Source organism: Equus caballus, chromosome 17 (assembly GCF_041296265.1).
Source record: "Equus caballus isolate H_3958 breed thoroughbred chromosome 17, TB-T2T, whole genome shotgun sequence".
In the NCBI taxonomy this organism is placed as follows: domain Eukaryota; kingdom Metazoa; phylum Chordata; class Mammalia; order Perissodactyla; family Equidae; genus Equus; species Equus caballus.
Window position 1 is genome coordinate 33733668 of NC_091700.1, and position 21987 is coordinate 33755654.

Consider the following 21987-nt stretch of genomic DNA (forward strand, 5'->3'; position numbering starts at 1 on the left):
CCTAAGCCTTCATTTCTATTCAGATTCTTTTTAAGAGAACTGCTCCTTTTGCAGACTATAAGATAGCATATTTGTGTTTGTACTACTTGCCAGTTTTCCACATAGGGAGGTTTGTCTAATGATTTTAGTTACTGGACGTCTAGTAGAGTGCTTTATATATGATAGGAGCTCAAAAAGCATTCTAGGGTGAAGAATCATAGACATATTCAAAAGCATAGTTGTCAAAAAGGGGGATCATTTGTAGAAATGTAAGTATCTTAATATAGCTGGAATACAAAAATTTGGGGAATAGTGATGAGTCTGAGAAGAAGTTGGAGCCAGGTCACGAAGATCTTAGCAGAAGCCTTAAGAGAAGAAGATGAGCCTTAAGATAAGTTCCTTGAACATAAGAAAATATATATTAGTTCATCTTTATGTCCTCTATGGTCTCTGACGCATACTTATAAAAGTCAAGTAATGAATCAAAATATAGGTAAAAATTAAATTGATGCAAACTGAAAATATTTGTCATATGAGATTAAGAAGAAAATGTATACATACTGGTTTTAACGTCTGATTGATAGAGTGAAAACCTTTCCCTTTCTATAAATTGGTTAGATAATTAGTGAAAGATAGAAAGAAGGCATTTGATCTTCTCCTGTGGTAGATAATACGAGATTAAACAATTAGGATTCAAATCTATAGTTCTCGGCCATAAAACTAAAGAATATTTAGAAAATTGCATAATTTGGAGAGTACACTACAGTTACAGCATTTGTGAAATGGAAACAATATTTGCCACCTTTCTAGCTGATACAACTAGGAAGGATCAATGAGATGTATACTTAGAATTATTTAGAAGAATGCTGCTATGAAAAAAATCCATCATTACTGTCAAAATAAATGTTCTTATTCATAATAATTTTGATTTTTGAAAACATTATTTAAATTACACAGTGGAAGGGGCATAGAAAATTAATCATTTCTGTCAAAAGTCTGAAGATAAATATAAGACATACATTGTACATATGGAGCAAGGGCTAGGCAATATTTAGGGGAAAACCAGCCCTAAGGAAGTTAAAGTAACATTTTATAATTGTGCCCAGGCATCAAGCAGCTCTGGATTCACACTTCATACACAGTGAGAAGAAGAAATGACTGACACACCTTCCTCTAGAGAATTAGGAGCAAATTAAAAAAAAAAAGCAACAATCCATGAGCTGTGAAATGGTAATGATCAAGGTATTCTAAGAAGCACCACAAAGCCTTGCGTGTAAGGGGGAGAATACTGGGTCACACATCCCTCTGTGCTGTCTTGGCCTATACAATACAATGCTGTGGCATTGCACATGTAGGGGAGGAAGACATTTCCTCTTCCCAAATGTGGGTTCGTCTGGCCAGAGAACAAATTCAATTCACATGAGACAGAATAGCAAGAGAAAATTAAACAAAGCTTTATGAGGAATAATGGCCCAGGGCCTTTCTTCCCGAAGGAAGATAGGACACCGAAGAAGTGGGGTGCACAGAGTGGTTATATACCCCCAAACAGGGTGTTTCACATGTGATTGAAATGTCCCTCCCACAATAGTCACAAGATTGCCCTGTCGGCACAGTGCTTGATGGACACAGCAGGAGGCAAGTCTATTGTCTTGAGCTGGGTGGTCACAGGTGAGGTCGGCAATCAGTTCCTAGCCTAAGGAAAGATGCTTAATCCTTAAAGAAATGCCAACGTTGGAAGGGGGAGGGAAGTCAGTTACAGGAGGTTACCAGACAAGCACAATAAAATGCAGTTTTAAGTCCTTGCCTTTGGCATCGATTAAGAGTTTCTAGAGAGAAGGTCATCTCCTTTCTTCTTCCTGGTACAGAGAGGGAGGCACCCCCTACAGATAGAGATTTACCTTACAAATGTAAATGTGTCCTAACAAAGGGCAAGTTCCATTCCTCAGAGCCTCCTTCCCTGTCCCAGTTTATCAAAAGCAATCAGCCTCAAATAATCCTGATGCCAAAGAGACATATCTTGGGGTGGCCATTCCCGGGTCCCTACACACATGAAACTCAAAACCAACTACGGAGTGCTTATATTAACCTCTATTCTATGGCATTAAATATATTGCTTAATTTAATCTTCACAAACATTCTATGGGATTTGATTATTAATTTCCTTTTACAGATAAGAAAATTGAGGCATAGATTAAGTAACCTGCCCGCAATCACACACGTAGGAAGTGGTATAGGCAGTACTCATACCAAATGCAGATCAGAGCCCAAACCATGGGCTGGGTTAAAAGGGCCCCATTTTTGCATATTTTAAAAAGATACTCCCTCCTGGTGGATGAATTGAAAAGGATGAAATAATTAAGCAAGGTGGCCCTCTGTCAGACCTGTTCTAAAAGGTTTTTACAACCTTTTAAAAGATTCTCCCTCTGGACAGACCAATTACAGAAAGATTTCCCGTTCAGTGAGCTGACAGTTTTTTTTTTTTTGGCTTGGATCCATAGTTTGGCCAGAAAGACCTGGGCTGGATTTTCACTCACATTGATGGCCCCTCAGACGGGAGGAAGAACCTGCACCATGCCAGGAGAGATCCCAGTTATAACTCTTCATAATCTTGCCTGCACTACAATAGGCGAACTTACTATTTACCAGGAAGCTGTATCAGGATGACTCCATCCACCCCATACTTCATAATTAATAAATCATCTACCTTGTGGGTCTTACTTCCTAATTTTTTGTCGAGTCCAACCTTCTATTAGCTTCCCCTGTGTCCACTGCTCCACTTTAGGCATTCATCATCACTGGACTCATTCCATGTTTAAATTTCATTAATGACTCCTCTCCATTTATAGGGTAAACTGCAAATTCTATAGCAGCAAGTGGAAAGTCCTTTCCGTCCTCTCTCTGTCCCTGTTTCCTGGATCATCCCTTATAGATATTGATCTCCTTTACACACTCAGACTTTAGCACATTATGTCTTTTCTCTCTGGAATGCTCATGCATGTTCATGAACACTCACTCTGTCCTCTGTATAATTCCAGGACGGTGCCAGTGAAGTTTAGCTCCTTCCTTGACGCTACGATAGCCCCTGATGTAGACCTTATCACACTGTAAGACCCTTAATTATATGCACTTCTCTTTCTCCACCTGACTGTGAACTGCTTTAAGGCAGGGACTATGTCTCAGGCATCTTTACATCTCAGCAACCAGATCAAAAGCTAGTTTCTTAGTGTGCCCTCTTAAATTCTTATTGAGTGAATTAGCTGCCTCATTCATAGAATGGCTGTTTGCCTTATTTATAGCAGAGTCTATTTTTGTACACAAAAAAGACAGTTTTTCCTAAAATACTAAGTAATGTTATTAAAATTAGCATGAAAATTGAATGATAGAACAAAAATAAGGTAAGGAGAGTGAGTCAACAAGTCAGCATGACATCACACACACACAAAGTAAGTGCTCTTCTGTTTTGACAGATAATAAAATTGAGGCCTGCATTAAATAACTTGCCCCAAATCACACAGGTTACACATGGTAAAGGTAAGCGTGAATCCAGAGCTCAAACTCTTTGTGAACTAAAATAAAGCAAATGAAGAGTCATAATAAATACATTACAAAAGGCAAGTCCAGAGAGCTCATAGTATGTGAAGACGGAGGAGGAGACAGGAGTAAAAGATAAAGAAGAAAAACTAATAATGAGTGTTTATTCTGCAGCAGGCAGTTCAAATATACCTACTCATTTACTTCTCATACCAACAGCATAAGGTAGAAATGAATATTTTCCTTGTTTTTACAGACGAGACATAGAGAAGTGAAGAAACAGTTCAAGTTCACACAACTAGTAAGTGATGAAGGAAAGAACCAAGCCCAGGAAACCTGACTGAAGTGCACGCCATTGAATGCTACCCATGCAACTCAAGCTTTAGTTACACAAACGCATTATTCCGAGGGAACATGTCATAGTTTATATTCACAATCATAGCTGAACTCCCCTAATCAAAGTGCATAAGCAAACTATACATTTCCTGCAGACTCCATGTTATTCACATCATCATCATCTAAGGTAATTTCTGTGTTCTTTTCCATCTCTTTTCCCCCCTTCTCCTTCTTCTTCATTATTTGGGGTGGGTGAGTTTAATTTTAAATATAAATTTTCCCTTGGTGTAGTATAAGGAACAATGTTTATATTTTACTATTAAAATAGATGTTGCACATGAAGAATTTACAACTTTTTATGAAAATTCGAATCCCATATCTAAAAGCAAAAAATCCACAAGTATCCATTAATTTATGTAACTATACCCACTACACTATATGCAAGAGTTCTTATATATGAAAATATATATGCACTATAAGCAAACACCATGGAATGTAATACATACAAATATTATGTATTCTAGAACAAATATTATTGTAGACAAGAAATATATGAGACAGGTTCCTTTTAGAATTAATCCCAAACTTCTCTAGGCTGTTGAATAGAATTATATAGCCCACCATTCAAAGTCTTCCTTTAGACTAGCTACATTAGCATCACTTGGGAGTTTGTTAGAAATGCAAATTTAGGCCCCTCCCTAATACTTCTAATTTAGAATCTCCAGGGATGGAGAAAAGGAATCTGTGTTTTACCAAGCTCTCCACATGATTCTTATGCACTTGAAAGTTGAGAACTCTTATGGTCATATAATACTAGAATTTTATAACTGCAGGGGGCCACAAAAAACAGATATATGACTGTTTAGTATAGAGATGTCCAAAACAACTTTATAGATATATTTAAGGATCATAACAAAGGAAAGAGGAAGTGGACACATATGCACTTAAAAACAGACTGTCCATCTCCTATATACACGTATAACCTCTTCGGTTAAGACAGTACCTTCTGCTGTCTTAATAAGGTCTTCAAGGCCATTGACCTCAATGAACATAGGAAAAATTACCAAATTATGTTTCCATTCTAAAAACATAGCTTGCCCTGTTTCTACCCATGAAATGGGTAGGAAACGATTTTTCCTAATATTTTGGTGAGTATTGGAAACATTTTAATTGAACAAAATCTGGAACCCATGGCCTTTCTAACTTTGGGGAATTTTGACCCTGTCATAGATGAACATCGCACAAGGAAGTGCAGGTCTTTTTTAAAAGAACTAGACAAAATGAGTAAGAGTTCACCTACATGTTAGCATTTTCTAGTTCAGATCACTAAATTGCATGAAGTATTCATGCAAAGTCCAATTAGACAGTCTTTATTTTTTACTAGTTCACTAATCATTTTGAAACAAAATTTTTAAAAAGGAAAAGGCAAGAGGGAAGAAAATGAAAGACAGGAAGGAGGAGATGATAATACATTGGTTTGAAAAAACATCCTCCAAAGTACAAAATAATCCCAATTGTCATTGCAGAACAAAAACGTTTTATGTAAATTATGTGGTTTGGGGTAAGATTGATGTTGTACAAAATCTGAAGGAGTAATGGGTGTGTAAGATTTCAGGCATTGTCATGTTGAATGGGATGAAGAGAAAGAAATTATATTCTGCTCTAACTATATCAAACTATATTAGTTTAAGCTGAAATAATAATTTCAATGCTTTGAAAGAGTAATATTTTGATCTATGTAATCTTATCGGTTAGTTATAATTAATAAAAATAGATTTTGGTTGCCAAAATTTAAATAGTATTTGAGGTAGAATTTCATTAGAAATGTAAAGGATTAGAAACTGGAGCAGCTGTTGTGAGTAATTTTGAGGCATCATTCAGTTTAGACGCAAGAAAATTGGGTGACAACTTCTAAGTGTATTAAAATTTGTCTTCTGACTATAAATCGTGTATTACCTATGTATTTTATACCTATCTGTGAATAAAGTCATGGGCTGATGAACATCACATCCAGATAACGTTCTAAGCAACATCATTAATAAACAATAGCAATTGAGGTATAGCAACATTTATCAGAACTTATGCTTTACCGACGACATAAACAATAGTTACCTTTACAAATGCAACGATTTTCAAGGAGATTGTTGCTAAGTATAGGGAGTTCATCACAAAATCCATTAGATTCCACCAATCATGGATGTAATCTTGAAGTCCGCCATCCCACATTTGTTTAATTTCTCCCCATATAAAACCTGCAATTATAGAAAGATTCATTGTAAGTGTGATTTTTCAATCAAACCACTAAAACAGAGATAGAGATATACAACTTAAGAATTAAAGGATCTTGGAGCTGCAAGAGACTAGATAGTTACACTAAATGCAACATCGATTTTTCTAGGTAGTAATATTGAGTCCCAGCCAGATTTCAAAACTTTCAGGACACTCAGCTAATTGTAGAGGTTGCTCTTAGGGCGGCTTCACTTTCTTTTATCAGTCTGATAAATTCGTAAGAATGTGCAAGTTTTGAATCAAACTGCAATTCCTCTATGACTATATATTTTTCTCATGAAAATATCATAGCATTTACTTGTAAACAAATACTTTAAGACATGTTTCCTCCAAGTCAAAATGACTCAAGATTAATGAGAAAACAGTGTGTCTAGTGAGCATAACTCACTTACTACCCTTAAGCAGGGTACTTTGTTGTGCTTTTGTGACCAATTAGCACCTTCAGAGATCTGAGTTCAGTTCTGGACAAAAGACAAAAGACGGTTATAACATTCATATTGCTTCATTAAAATACCTCATGTCTAGCAATAGCTTTAGAGCTACATCCAGGGAAAATAAAAATCCTTTTATTTTATTACGCTAATATTTCTAATCAAAAATGTTTTATTTTCAAATTCTAGGAAATACTTTCAAAATATCACTGTATACTGTTATTCTACTTCTATAATCTTATCAAAATTTTATAAATCTATTTTTAGGTCCTGATAATGAGAAAGAGAGATATGAAAGTATCTAGAATCAAGAAATATTAAACGAATAAATATGACTTTATAACTACATCAATACAAGCAGACAAAACTTTTAAGATGATGATAGTCTGGAGCGTGAAATGTGAAGTGTAGAGTTTCACATGTGTCCTACACTAAAAGCAAGACAACATCAGATTAACTACAGAATCATAACTTTTCATGAGCCCATCAGAGAGATAAGAAACCAAGGAGCCTATACTTCAAAGAAAAGCAGGTTCCTCCAAAGCAAGCCACAATGTGAGTGTTAGCGCCCCTGCGCCCGAGTGCAGGGGTAACAGACACTGGCAACATACAAGAGAGGAAGAAGATTTCAGAAAATCTTTTGAAACAAACTTCTAGTGTGAGTGTGAGCTAGTGTGAGAGGATAGAACCCCTGGGACATAGTCCAAGGGGAGTGTCCACAAACTTGCCTGCTCTTTTCCATAGACCCCATCCACTGCTCAGGAGGCTGATTTTGGGGGAAGACACAAAGTCCTCCAGAGGCTCTTCTCTTTTAAGGAGCTCTATGGGAGAAGCAGGAAACAGTCGTGGGCCTCGCATTTATACCAAAATCATTAGAGGTTTCCTGCCACAGGGAGAGGCTGGAAACTCTTCTGCACAAGAGCTGCAAAGTTCTACTGCCATGAAAGGAGGGTATGGATCATTGAGAAACTGCATCCCTAACTCCCAGGCTAGGCCTATCGAAGTCTCACTACAGGACCCAATCACAGAGAATCTTCCTGCCTTACATCACCAGGCTGACAAACACCAGGTAAAAAGCAGAAGCTGGCAACTACTGGAGGAGTGGCAAGAGCATGGATTGAGACGCCCTCTGAAGCACAGGGACACAGGGAAGGCCAACAGCTGTTGGTGGAGCAGGAATTCTGAGAATAACACTCTTTCCCAGCTGTCTTAGTCCATTCAGTCTGCTATAACAAAGCTTCATAGATTGTCTTATAAACAACGGAAATTATTTCTCATCCTTCTGGAGGCTGCAAGTCTAAGATCAGGGTATCAGCATGGTTGAGCCTTGGTGAGTGCCCTCTTCTGTGTTGCAGATTACTGACATCCTTTGTATCACATGGCAGAAAGATAGCAAGTTAGTTTTCTGGTCTCTTCTTATAAGGGCACTAATCCCATTCCTGAGGGCTCCACCCTCATGACCTAATTGCCTGCCAAAGGCCCCACTTCCATACCATCACATTGGGGGTTAGGGTTTCAACATACGAATTTGTGGGGGAGGGGTGGTCACAGACATGTCATCCACAATACCACCTTAAGCAGAAGAGTATGGTGCCCTGAAATTGACTGCATCAATAACAAAACCCAAATCCATCTCAGCTCCTAACTATATTGCTTCAAATTCCTGCACTAATGTTCTAGCACAAGAGGCATGTCTATTTTCAGGCATAAATTCTGTGTACTTCTGTCTAGCCTTCTGCACAGGCAGAATAAATACCCTTACAGAACACACACACGCACGCCATGATACATCATATTCAAACTGTTTAAAACAAAAAAAGGAAAAAAATATTGAAGGCATTGGGAGTGACAGGTGGGGTGGAAATAAACGATACATTGCATACAAAGAAATATTAGACTGACATCCAGCTTGTCTGAAGCTATGCAAGACAGAGTGATATCATGAAAGTGCTGAAAGGAAAAAAATAAGTCAACCCAGAATTCTTCACACAGCAGAAATAGCTCTAATAAATGAAGATGAACGAAAGACATGTTTTAGACAATCAAAACTCAGTTTATTGCCATGGGACCCATGCTACAAGAAATGCTAAAGGTATATTTTTTAGGCAGAGGGCATATGATACTAAACAGAAACTTGTTTATAAAAAGTTTACAAGTTTATAAAAAGAAATAAAAATCTATATTCAGAAATGGTTAAAATAAAAATTTATGTAAAAAATTTTTTTTTTATTTTGAATTGCTCTAACAGATAGTTGACTGCCTAAAGCAAAACTAGTAGCAATATATTATGGTTTATAATATATATAGCATATGTAAAAGTAAAATGTGTGGCAACATTAGCACAGAAGATGAGAGAGAGGAATTAGAAACATACTATCATAAAGGCAAAATAATGTTATTTAAAGTTAGACTTGACAAATAAAAATTTTATATTGTAAATGCTGGAGCATCCTCTTAAAGTATTTTTAAATGTATAAATAAAGAGCCAGAAATGTAAATAAACATGGAGTTATAAAAGATAATCCATCGACAGGCAGAAAAAAATGGAAAAATATGACAAAGAACAAATGGAAAAAACAAGAAAAACAATAGCAATGGGGTAGATTTTAAATCGACCAGTATCAATAATTACGTTGAATAAAATGCATGCTCTAAACACACTAATTAAAAGACAGATGGTTGAATAGGATAAAAATGGAAAACACAACTATGTGACAATTCCTCGATAGGTTAAAAGTAAAGGAATAATAGGGGCCAGCCTGGTGGCATAGTGGTTAAGTTCACATGCTCTGCTTTGGTGGCCTGGGGTTCAAAGGTTCGGATCCCAGGCACAGACCTACACACTGCTCATCAAGCCATGCTGAGTGGCATCCCATATACAAAATAGAGGAAGATTAGTACAGATGTTAGCTCAAGGCCAATCTTCCCCACACACAACACACAAAAAGTAAAGATACTATGAAAGATCAAAAGCAAGCTCAAGTGGCTATATTAATATAAAGTAGATATAGTTCAGAAGCAGAAATGCTACTAGGTGTGTAGAGGGATATAACATAAGGATAGAAAGGTCAACTCGCTGAGAAGACAGAACAATCCTAAATATGAATGCAGCTAACAAAGTAACTTTGCAATACATGCCATAATTATTAGAACTGAAATAAAAAATATAGAAAGGCACAACTATGGTTAGAGATTTTAGTATTCCTCTCTGTAACCAACAGAATCGGGTAGAAGTTTTGTAAGACCATAAAAGTTCTGAACAACACTATCAAAAACCTGACAACAGCAGAACATATTTTCAAGTGCCACGTGGAACATTCATCAAGATAGACCATATTATGGGATATAGAACAAACTGAAACATATTTATACAAGTTAAAATCATACAAAATGTGTTATATGACAGCATAATAAACAAATGTATCTGGAAAATCTCAATATTTTGCAACTAAACAACATCCTTCTAAAAACTCTTGGTCAAAGAAGAATTTACAGAGAAAACAGAAAATGTTTTGAAATGATTGAAAATGAAAATACAACCGAAAACTCTGTGATGCAGCTAATGTAGTACTTCCATACTTCAGTGGAATTTATGTCTAAATGCTTTATTAGAAAAGAATAAAAGTCTTAAATCAGTAATCTCAGCTTCAACTATGACACTATGAAAAGAAGAGCAAATTAAAGCCAAAACAAGCAGAAGAAAGACAATAAAAAGGATAAAAGTAGAAATCAATGAATTTTAAAACTTAAAACTTCAGAAAAATCAATTAAAACAGAATCTAGTTCTTTCACCTGGTCAATAAATTGATAAAACTCTAACCAGAATGGTCAAGAAAAAAAGTGGAGTCTATAAATGACCAATATCGGTGCAAGAAGGGACCTCAACACAGATCTTACAGACAAAATAAGGAAACAAAGTAATAAAATGAACAACTTGATACCCATAAAGTTCACAACTTAAAAGAACTGGACATTTTCCCTAAAAGACACAAACTTCTATACTCACTCAAGAGGGCACAGAGTAACTCGAATTGTCCTATACTTATTAAAGAAATTGAATTCCTAGTTAAAAACCTTCCAAAAAAGAAAAATTCAGGTCCGGTAGCTTCATGGTAAATTCTACCAAACGTTTAAGGAAGAAATAATACCACTGCTCATCAAACATAAAAAATACAGGAGAAAGAAACATTTAAGAGGCAAGTATTATTCTGGTAAAAATCCAGACAAAAATAATATAATCAAAGAAAAATACACAATAATAACCCTTATGAATATGCACAAAAATCCTCAAGAAATATTAGCAAATTACATATAGTAATATATAAAATTGATAATAAATCATGAACAAGTGCTGTTTTTCCCAGAAATGCAAGGTTGTTTCAATATTTAAGAATCCATCATGTAATCTATCCCATCAACACATTATCGGGGAAAAAAATGTCAACAGATGCAGCAAGCACGTATGATAAAATCCAATATCCATTCATGATAAAAACTTTCAGGAAAGTATGAATAGGAGGAAAATTTCTTGATTTAATAAAGGACATCTATACAAACCTACAGCTATCACCACATTTATTTTGTAAAGGGCCAGAGAATAAATAACTTAGGTTTTGCGATTAATGAATGGATGTGGCTGTGTTACAATGAAACTATTTATGAAAATTGTCAAAGGGCCAGATTTGGCCTGCTGAGCCATGGATTTCCAAATCCTGTCTTATACCTTGACTGAGGTGGTAGAACATGATTGTATGTGTTTGCCAACATTTTATATCTCTGTGCCCTAAAAAAAAAAAAGCAGTGCTACAACTTAATTTAAAGGCAACAAAAATTACGAGAGATTGATGTTGACAACTGGAAATAGGAATAGAATAAAAATAAAGAAATATAATAAAATATAAATTGTGATATATTGCTGATAGGTGTGTCTGATAATTTTCACAATAAAACTTTGTAAGAAATAAAGCTGTATTAGACGTGATGGTCTACTATTATTTAGTGAAAACTAGGAATGGTTATTTAATATTATTAATAAAGTTTTATTTTTAATTTTGTTATATTTAAATTAATAACCCAGATGAGAACTGATTTCAGTTGAATTAATTATAGCGCGCATTTTAAAGTCTGCTGTCGACTACCGCTTTATTCTAGATTTAGTGCTTATATCCTAGCTTCCTTCCCCTTTGAGGTTTCTTTCATAAATAAATCTCTCTTGAGAGCTCAGATAAGATTGAGGCATAATTGGGGAGGCGATAATGTTTACTGCTTCCACATTGAAGAAAGGAATATATTAGATGGAAATAAGATGTGATGCATGCACTGATTTTAGAGCTTGCGGGAAACAGAATTTATTTTATCCAATGAGAAAAAATGCTAGGTACACATGGAAACACTCTCCCCTCCCAAATCCATGGTTCTTTTTCCTCCTGAACCTGGGTGCAGTCTCAGAATCCAGCACGCCACCACATCCTACACAGAAAACGAAGGCCCAAAGAGGCAATGTGAGTATTGCTACACGATCAGTTAACGGAGAAGCCAGAAATGGATCTGTCTTCTTATGCAGTGCTCTTAGACAACATTTTCTTATTCTTGAGATTTCACAATGTAGCTTATTTGTTTTGTTTTGCTTGAAAGTTTGCCAATTCTCAGAGATTAAAAGATGTGTGTGTTGCAACTGTTGATTGAATAAATGCATTTCAAATTAACTTTCATCAGAAGGCACAGTGATAAGAAGTGGGCTATGCCAGGTAAGGGAAGTGAGAGGCTCAGCTCAACAAGGAATCAGCTTTGTAATCTTAGTTGTCTCACGTTTCTGGGTTTCATATACCTTACTGCAGAAAAAGAGGTTTTGTTGATATACAGAATTCCACATAGAGAACAATACAAGAAGAATAATTCTACCTCAGTGGTATAAATAGCCAGATTGCTTCTTCCTGTTTGGATTATCAAAATTTTACTAACAACAGTCATCACAATAGCTCAATGAAAGATTAAAAACTGTTCTGTACCAGAGGACACAGACTTGCTTCGATCTGGCCCAGGAAGCAGAAATTGAATCTTTGATATGAAAATTATAGAAAGAAACCTTCTTGTCCAATGTAAGGGAGAATCCTCTGGCAATCAGAGTTGTTCCAAAACTGAATAGATCCCCCTAGGGGTGGTGATTTCAATCCAGAGCCTGGAATGTCTTCCATCAGTCGTACTCCAGGGAAGTTCTTGCAATGAGTGGAAAACTGTTCCACTGATCTCTAAAGGTCATTCCGACTCTATGAATTTGTGATACTGTAGTTTCCGAATTCATATGTATTGTAAAATAAAATATATTTTAAATACCTGCTAACCCACCAGAGTGTTTATATTTTATTTCCCTTTACAGATAAATTATGTTATCTTTCTCCCTGCTTCTACCAAACTAGAAAGCCAAATGTGATTATTAACAGTTACCGAAATAGGTAACTTCAAATATTTTGTGGGCAATTATGTAGAAGATTAAAGACACTAGGACCAATGGCTTAAGAGAGCAAAGTGAACACCATTGGGAAGGAGCTATAAAGAGGCAGTGATGAGTTCAGGATAAGGCAACATTTTAACCTGGAGCTCCTTGAAATCTAGCCGACTCTATTCTTATTAGATGGATTCAAGGAGATGACAATTCAATTTGAAGTTTTGACCAGTCGACCTCTTAGGTTTCCTTAGAAGAGTAACAACAGAAACTCACAATTTAGATATATTACAGTTCCTTTAGAGTTCAAAGAGTAAACATTAAATCTGACTTTCTGGGTCATAAAATAAATTATTTCACTTCTGACCTTTGGAAGGCACAATTATATGCAAAAAACCAGAGATCCTGATGAAATTGAGGACTCATGCCATCATTTTTTTAACTTGAGCTCTAAATAAGACTGTCAATCTGTGCTCTTTGGCTAATGCCAGTTTTGGACTTTTGTTTTTAAAGCACCCAGATTGAAGAATCACTTCCTATAGCTCTAGCCACCATACACCTGCTTGATGATTATTGATTTCTCTTTGTTATGAGCACGTTAGTGAAATAGCAAGTTTCCTCTATTCTGGCAACATTCGCAGAGATTTTTGAAGAAACAAGCCTTTAGAAAAGCTAGAGGGTGCTATTAACTGGCTGAAAAATGCATCCAGATAGTAAATTATTTGTGGTAACTAAAAAGCCTAAAGAGAACAAAGCTTTGGGAGCTTCTGTCATAAAATGTTTGTCCTGTTCCCACAATGGGAACATTTCTAAATTGCTCTCTGCTGTTTATAAACAGATACATGATTTCTCAGAGTCGTGGTGGAGGTCTAATTACAGGCACTGATGTCAAGACTGTGGGGCCCCACAAAGGAAAGATCATAGTGCAAATGAGTCAGAGAACTTCCTTTTAAAAATATTTGTGGATGCCTGGAAGTTTTTACTATTTTTTTCTACCTTTCCCATAACAGTTTTCGTAAGGGCTAGTTGAGTATTCTAGTCCATCCTATCATGTGAAAATTAGCTGTAAGGATGAGATGAAATAGGCAGACCTCAGGTGTCACTTTAAACATCCCAATTTCATGTGAGAAATGTGTAATTTTGCAAACAGACCTCTTGTCCTTCCTTGCTGTCAGCACTTACACAAAGAGTAAACAACCCCAAACAAAGAGCAGGTCACCTTTTCACCTACGGCAGCCTCCAAGGGCCTATACTGGCAGCCCAAAAGCTAGTCAAGGCTCTTGAACTTGGAAGTCTCTTAATAGAACACTGAGTTCCATGTAGCAGCACCAAATCAATGAAGACAAAAAGAACAAAAAGAATTCCTTCCTGCTGGAGTTTCCTTTTTTTCCTTCCCTAATCAGGGAACGAAAAAAAGTAGTCTGTAATCAAAATTCTGCTTCTGTTCAAAGAGAAATCTAAATATAGTTATTTTACTCAGAAGAGACTCATATTATGCTGAATCTGTAAGAGACACTAAGTTAAGGAGCAGCTCCTATTGTCTCAGCTTCACACTTAAAACCCAAACAAAGACAAAGACGAGAGACCCGAGTGTCCACTTTCTGAAGCGAGCTTAGAGACAACGGCAGCCAACCCCTTCCCTCTAGGCTTGCTAAGAGGCATCAGGACCTTGTCTGTTACCAACCACCTGCCCCCCAACTCTATGCTCTGTACAAAGAGAGGACTGGGAAGAGGTGGCAGGAGAGCCTTGAAGTCAGGGCAATACAGTTTTTGTGCTAAGAGGGAATCCCAGAAGGAGAGATGAGGGTGACTACTCACCAGCACTACCATCTCCCTACACTGAGTGAGGGAGACTCCAAGACAATCCCTCATAAAGACTAGAGAGTTCCACAACAAGGAGAAACTGGCAACTCAATCCCTGCAGGGGCATCTGCTCAGGCAGTTGGCTTGCTGATCTCTCCTCGGGTCTAGTTCATCAGGGAAAATAGAAAAGCAGTGGGGCTTGGCAGTAGGGCAGCTGGCAGCAGCCTGATCTCCTGCTGTTTGATGCGGCAACATTTTGTAACGCTCTTGGGAAGTGAGGAAGTATATCATAGGAAGAAGTGGGCTTCAGCCATTTTGCTTCCTGCCCTTGCTAGTGTTATAGGACCCCAAAAGGGATCCACTGCTGGTTATAAGAGTTGAGGGACTGGAACATGGCGGGCAGGGCTGAACCTCCGATTCAGAGAACTGTGCAGTATGGAGGCACACAGGGCCCTCTAAACAACGTCCATGCACCTGTCAGGAGAGTCACGTGTCAAGACCTCTCATATAGGCTACTCAGTATCAGCCAGAGATGCAGACAACCAACAAGGAAAGAGCTGTGACCAGGGTCTCAGGGAAGTAATGTAAACATTTAACTTTTCCTATCATCCCTCTTCCCTGCAGAACCAAGGAATGGGGAGAACAAAAAGAGTCTATGTCCCTCCTTCCACTCCAGCTCCAGCATTGGGGCTGCAGGAAGAGTGAATGACAAACAGTTCCAGGTCCTTCAAGCCATGTATCAGGTCTCTCGTTGGGAAGAGGAGAGCTTTAAACTGATTATAAGATTCAAGTTTTACACTCAACTGGGACTACTTTTGAAAACCTAAAGATAGTAACTTAAATAAGTAAGTTTCTATCAGGGTGGTAGCATTCTTTTCATAAGATTTCTGCTTAATTAAAAATTTTCCATGAAAACTAAGACATAGAACGTTTATGTAGATGGGAAAACAATAAATAAATATTGCTGCAAGTCTCTTCTCTGGTCCCCTTCTCAATGAGTGGTAACATGGTGACAGTTACTCAACACACATTTTTTAATGAGTAAGTATTAATTTTTTCACTATGAAAATTACTGCTTTCCACTTCATGCAAACTTCCCACAGATAACCAGGAAAAATGAGGTTTATATGTTATAATGAAACGATTATCTGGTTTTCTTAAAAACTAAAATATCACTTTAAATTAATAAATGGAGATTCTGCAGCTGTGTTTGAGTGTCTGTAGTCTGAAGCGAGTTTTCTGAGGTGGTTAGGGCACGTTGCCAAGGGAGAGAGAGGGAAAAAACTATAGACTTGTTTCTTGCAAGAATATCTTTCGAGGCTGTTTGAGAAGACGGATAATTCAGAGGTGAGGCTGAAAGTATGAGTAGCTGAAGCCATATGATCTTAATGCCTATCAGACAAAAGGTGAAGAAATGGTCCCAAGAAAGGAAGAATATATATAGGATCACTTGTCTCTATGAGCCTATCTAAGTGAAAATGTGATCACTGTTTTTCATTTTACATTTTCAATTTGGCAGCCCTTGTTGAAATTTTCAGATTTGTTAATATCACTCCTTTAAAGGATAAAAATGTAAAATAAACCATGGAAATGAGAAGCTGAGTTTGTTAGAGAAAAATTGTTAAATAAGTATGTGTTATAGGCAAGATGTATAATCCAGATACTATAAGCCGTTCTTAGTTTATGCCTAGGAATTCACCAGAAGCTGTTTTTAACAGAGCTCAGATCTCTTCCTATGGTACATCTTTTTCTCAGTTCACCCTTCTCCTAATCATGCTCAGTGTACATAGATTTATATACTATACAATTATGGCATCTTCTTAGACACACACACAATATAAAGTCACTTCAGCCATTTTGTTTTCTCATTGGAAACAAAGTATTTCCTGCATTATTAACATGATAGCTTTCATTAACATTCTACTTCTTTTATGAAAAATGTTATTAATTTCATAATTTCTTTTTGCTAAGCTGACAAGTCTACATCAGGATATTTCAGACATATGCACACTTTTTTCAGGGGAATAAGCTATGACACAAATTCGATTGTTATGATTGAGTTGTAATGGTTTCTGTGGAAAAATCCAAACTGGTTTTGGGGAAGCCCCTAAAAACTAGCATCCAAAAGTTTTCTTTTTTCATATTTTACTCCATATTATCTCCAGAAACAGATGACATCTATTTGAGATAAAACTCCTGTTATAATTTGGATGAATTTTCATAATATACATTATACACATAACGTGCTATATTTAGTTTGCATGTAAATTTTATGTAAATAGGAATTTCACAGATGAATATTCTATTCATTTCATATCCCTAGCATTATATGTTAAAAATCAAGCCTTGAGTAAGTTAAGAGCCTCAGGTCCTGGCACAGCAGAACATAGAAGTGACCAGATCTCTAATATGACCCAGGCTCCTTTTAATCCATCAGTTTTTCCAATGACACTTTCTCCCTAGACACTTGAAAAGTATAGCTCTGTTATCAGGCCCATATGCATGCTTGATAGAACTATTGTTTTATTTTTTACTCTAGTTTCAATGGGTAATTTGATAGTCAGAGAAGTCTACTGGTATCTATCTGTCTAGAATCTACCTATCTATTGAGAGTGTTCTAACTGAATTATCTGTGATTAGTTATCTCTGTCGATTTGAACTATATCTCAAGATGACTAAAATCACGTTTGATCCTCGCAGGAGGTTTTTAGATTTCTTTGCTTATATGCTAAAGTTCATCCTGATAGGAAACTTCTGCCAGGAGATCTCTTAAGACTGTTTGATGGGAGAAAAGAAGGGTCGATAACCTTCAATACAAGAAAATCTGAAGGAAAAATAATTCAAAAAGCTTCGTGGGATGATGAGTTACATCTTATCAATGACACCACAGTGGAAGGAAATAAGAGCCATTGTAGATTGTTTTCTAAAGTTGTAAGCTCAACAGACATCCATTTAAATAGTTAACAAGATGTTGAATTTCAGCAGGAAAGATACTGCAAATAATATAGAAACATTATTCTGCCATTGTACTAAATCACAGGATATAAAGGGTCAGTAATGCCGAATAAGTTCTTATTGTTGAAACACAGCAAAATATACAAAATAACAGAAATTCCCAGGCAAAACTACACTTCTTGAGATAAAGGGATTGATTTGAGAGGACAGGCTTTAAAGTTAGAAAACTTTTCTACTCAGAAAAAGTGAAACTTTATGATATAAATATATAAAACAAATAAAGCAAAAGTCTTTTTGTCAGGATAAACAAAATGGGTGACATAAAAGTAATCATTTCTCATAAGTTATGGTATCACAGGTCTGGGAAACATCCCCTTAAACTGGAAGGAAAGTAAATTTATCACAAGTAAAAAAGTATTTCTTTATCCAGCAAGTAGCTCACAGAGGTGACGTGGGTTGAAAATCTAAATCAGTTCAAGAAGACTTGAGAAAAACCCATGCATAGAGCGTCAATATGTGATTGGGAAAACTAACATGATGAGAGACACATTTATAAGCCACACCTTTCTCCGTAAGTCATTCAGTCTTATTATAAATCTAGAACCTCATAATGGAGGGGCCATGAAATGTATGGCCATTTACTTTACCAGGCAGCAGGACTGAGTGAGACAATATAGAAGGCTCATTAATTTAACCATCAAATCGGACTATGCCTTTTTGTCAATAGCACACTTTTGGTAAAAGGTTAAAGCATTTCTAACCTGTTGGTTTTAGCCCTCTTCCACCACCCGTCGCTTCCCCTACCCAAAAAAAAGAGACCAATTTTCTCTACCCTAATAATGATAGCTCCCCAGCACAGGATAATAGGACTCAGTGGGACTTAAGAAGCCATTACTCTAAATCTTTCATTTTTTTGATGAAGACATTGAAAAAACTGAAAGGTTGTGACCACATGTAAGTTAATAGTCTCTTAGTGGTAGAACCTGGGCTTGTATTGAAATCAGTGCTTTTCCACAAGAGCCCAGCATCACAGAGAATATCTCTTATAATCACGGATCTAGCAAAGCACTTAGAACTGAGTCCTAGATATGAGGCACTCAGAATTCCGCAGGCTGGATGAACAATATAACTGTTTTGGCAGATCTATTTGATTTGAAACATTTGAAAATTCTTTTTCTCATGCCCTGTTATTTAAGCAAGATGATCATTCATATGTATTTTCTTTTGATTCCAGAAAATCTCTTTTCATCCTAAAAACTCCCAGATAAATGAACTCCCTGCAGTCAGAGTATCTTAAAAAAAATGTTGCCTTTAGCAAATATTTGTCTTGGCTGGAATTGTAATTTTCACAATTAAATTTATACCTTATTTAACCATTCAGCTGTGGTTTGGATATGTTTTCTTCTCGTCGACTTTCATGGAAAATTGTTACAAGTTTTGCATTTAGGAGGCAGCCAAAGACTGTTTTAATTGTACAAGTTATTCAAAGTTTGGAGCGTCTATATTTTAATATTATTTACCATTTTCTGAAATTATTTCACATATCTTATTATTATCTGTTTCTTCCAGTAAAATTTAAGCTTCATAGAGAGTACTCCACATATTTTCATTGATTGCATAAAGGAAAGACTAGAAATACTATATCTGCTTATGCTGCATTATATCTACACATTTTTCAAAAGGAAATATTCTATTTTCCATTTGGGACATCAGGAGTTTTAGGCATTCAATATAAGTTATCCACAATGGGAAATTTAAACTCCTAAATGCTTCTTTAAGAATTGTTCTCAAGAATTTTTGTGTGAAGAAAACTCCATAAAGAACATATGCTTAATGTGAGCTATTTAATTTAAATGGAGACAGGGAGGGTAATTTTATATTTAATATCAACTGCAATGTCATAATTATTTTATTCAAAGAGACACAGATTATCTAAACTTTCCTTCTAATTTAAGCAAGATCATATTTTATGCCCTTCAGGTAAATAAGAATGTACTCTTTTAAAGCTCACTTGAGAAAGTGTTTTTTTAGTAACATTCGAAAAACATATCAAATCCTGTTCCTGTGAACTTTTCTTATTGTCACTACTTAGAGTATTTATAATCCTTAAAATTGGAAAATGTATCTGTCTCAGATTCAGATATCATCCTTTTTTTCTTTCTGCCTTTTTCTCACTTTACAGTCTCTCCAGTAGTTTTGACAGTTAACCTAAACTGATCTTCTAAGATTGTGGATCATGAAACTTGTCACATGTTTTCTAATTAGTAAATCATGAGATGGTTGTGGTACCAGAGAGGTTTAAAATGATGAGCTAAGTTGAGAAAATGTGATTTCTCAGCAAACCACAGTAGGATAGAGGAAAGAATAATTAAAGTGTAAGTTTTAACTACGGTTAAAACAACAAGAGGAAAAGAAAAGATTTTTCCCAGCTGCTTTAAGGTTTTCTACTTTACTATGATTTTCTGCAGATTTAAACTTTCTTTTCTATGAAAAGAACAGAGATTGGAGAATGTCCTATTGTTTAATTTCCTATCATTTTGATTTAATATGTAATTTCACAGATAAACTTAAACGGATTGATTTAAAAAAATAGTTACAGTTACTTTATGTACAGAACCACTAATTCTGCAGGAGGATTTCTACTTGTCTTTTAGAAGGCATATCAATTAAGAAAACTAGAATGATTGCTTATATATGACCAATGAGACATATCGAAAGGCTTAAAAAGGCAAACATACAAATGAAAAACCCAGAAAATCATTCATGGGATATGAAGTCATTAAAATCTGGAATGCTAAAACTTAAGTTTACACTTCATAGGCTGCATTTGAGAGCAGGTCCACTACAGCTCGTAGCGATTTATTTAGCTTTAAGGATTAGGCCTTGGAGCTACAATGGTCAGCACCTGTTTTCAACATTCCTATGTCTCAAACTTTAATGAATATTCTTTCCTGAGCAACAAAATTCCATGGCAGTAACACGTTTTTATTATATTTTCTATAGTAACACATTTACCCAGGACCCACGGTAATATCATCCACTCGACGATGGTTGGTGGTGGACCTTGCCTGTTCAAGTCTGACCTGTCGATGTGCTGAGAGGCAAGCAGCAGCAGGAACAAAAAAGTCAAATAGGATGCTGTATGGCAGATGAACTTGATAAATGGCTTTCTGATGAACAGTCCAAGTGGGCTTTTAGGAGCTATAAGGTAGCACACAGAGAAGACAGGAAAAAGAAGTCCTATTATGAAACATGTCACCATCTTCACTGCCCAATGTCTTCTCCTCCAGCCTGGGAACTCATCGTACCACCGAGATGCAAGCAGCTGTTGGCAATTGGGCTGGGCAACAAACTGAATGGAAAGGAAAGGAAAAGGAAGAGTCAGTGTCACATGTAATGGTGTCAGTTCATCAAGAAAAACACACAGTTATCTTTAGAGTCAGTTCTGTTTTAAATAATTTTATATTTAGACAATCATAAAGCATTTTAATTCGTTCTGTGAACAAAGCCCATTTATTGGATATTTTATACCCAAGGCATAGTGCTTTGTGTTTAGCCAGACATGACAGAATTCAAAATACTATGGTTGAGCTTGAGGAAGCAAAAATAGAGCTGAGGAATAAGAATATTCATGGGAAATACTGATAAGTGAACAAAGCTGTGTACAAAGATAAATGCATATATGTACATATATAAGAATTGTGATATATGCATGGCATAAAATAAAAAATTTTAAATGGTTATTTCTTGGTTTAGTGGTTATTTTCTGGTTACGACATAATACTTGTTTTTCATTTATATCCTTGAGTATACTTTTAACATTTTCTATAATAAACACTAGTTTCATCATCAGAAAAAGTAAATATACTTTTAATTGGGTTGAGGCAATAAGAAAAACATACATGGAAACATATTAGGATTACCAAAATGTAAATAATCATAGCTAAATTTGGTGGAAATAATACAAATACCTTACCTAAGCATAATCAATTACCATATACAAAACTTTTCACAAACATGACATCATTTTATTCTGCTAACAAGTTTGAGATGTAGTGTAGACCTTACTCTATTTTAAGGATGAGGATAGAAGGAATTATAAGAAGTCAGTAAATTTATTCATTAGTAAATTATATAGTTTTGGACTAGTAAATGATAAAATTTTGGACTATCTGGTATGGTATCTTATTTTTCTTTTTCTGCACACTACCTTTCTCATTG

General features: G+C 35.9%; 1 protein-coding gene across 6 annotated transcripts in view; it reads right to left on the reverse strand.

Moving 5' to 3' along the window:
- The window catches only part of TRPC4 (transient receptor potential cation channel subfamily C member 4), a 211684-nt gene that overhangs the window by 31279 nt on the left and 158418 nt on the right, over positions 1 to 21987 (reverse strand). For all 6 annotated transcript variants that reach the window (XM_014732012.3, XM_070240250.1, XM_070240251.1 and 3 more), the window contains 2 exons: positions 20782 to 21118; positions 5959 to 6098 (listed from right to left, as the gene is read on the reverse strand). In XM_014732012.3, the coding sequence (XP_014587498.1) occupies positions 5959 to 6098; positions 20782 to 21118 (477 nt within the window). The remainder of the gene's footprint in view (positions 1 to 5958; positions 6099 to 20781; positions 21119 to 21987) is intronic.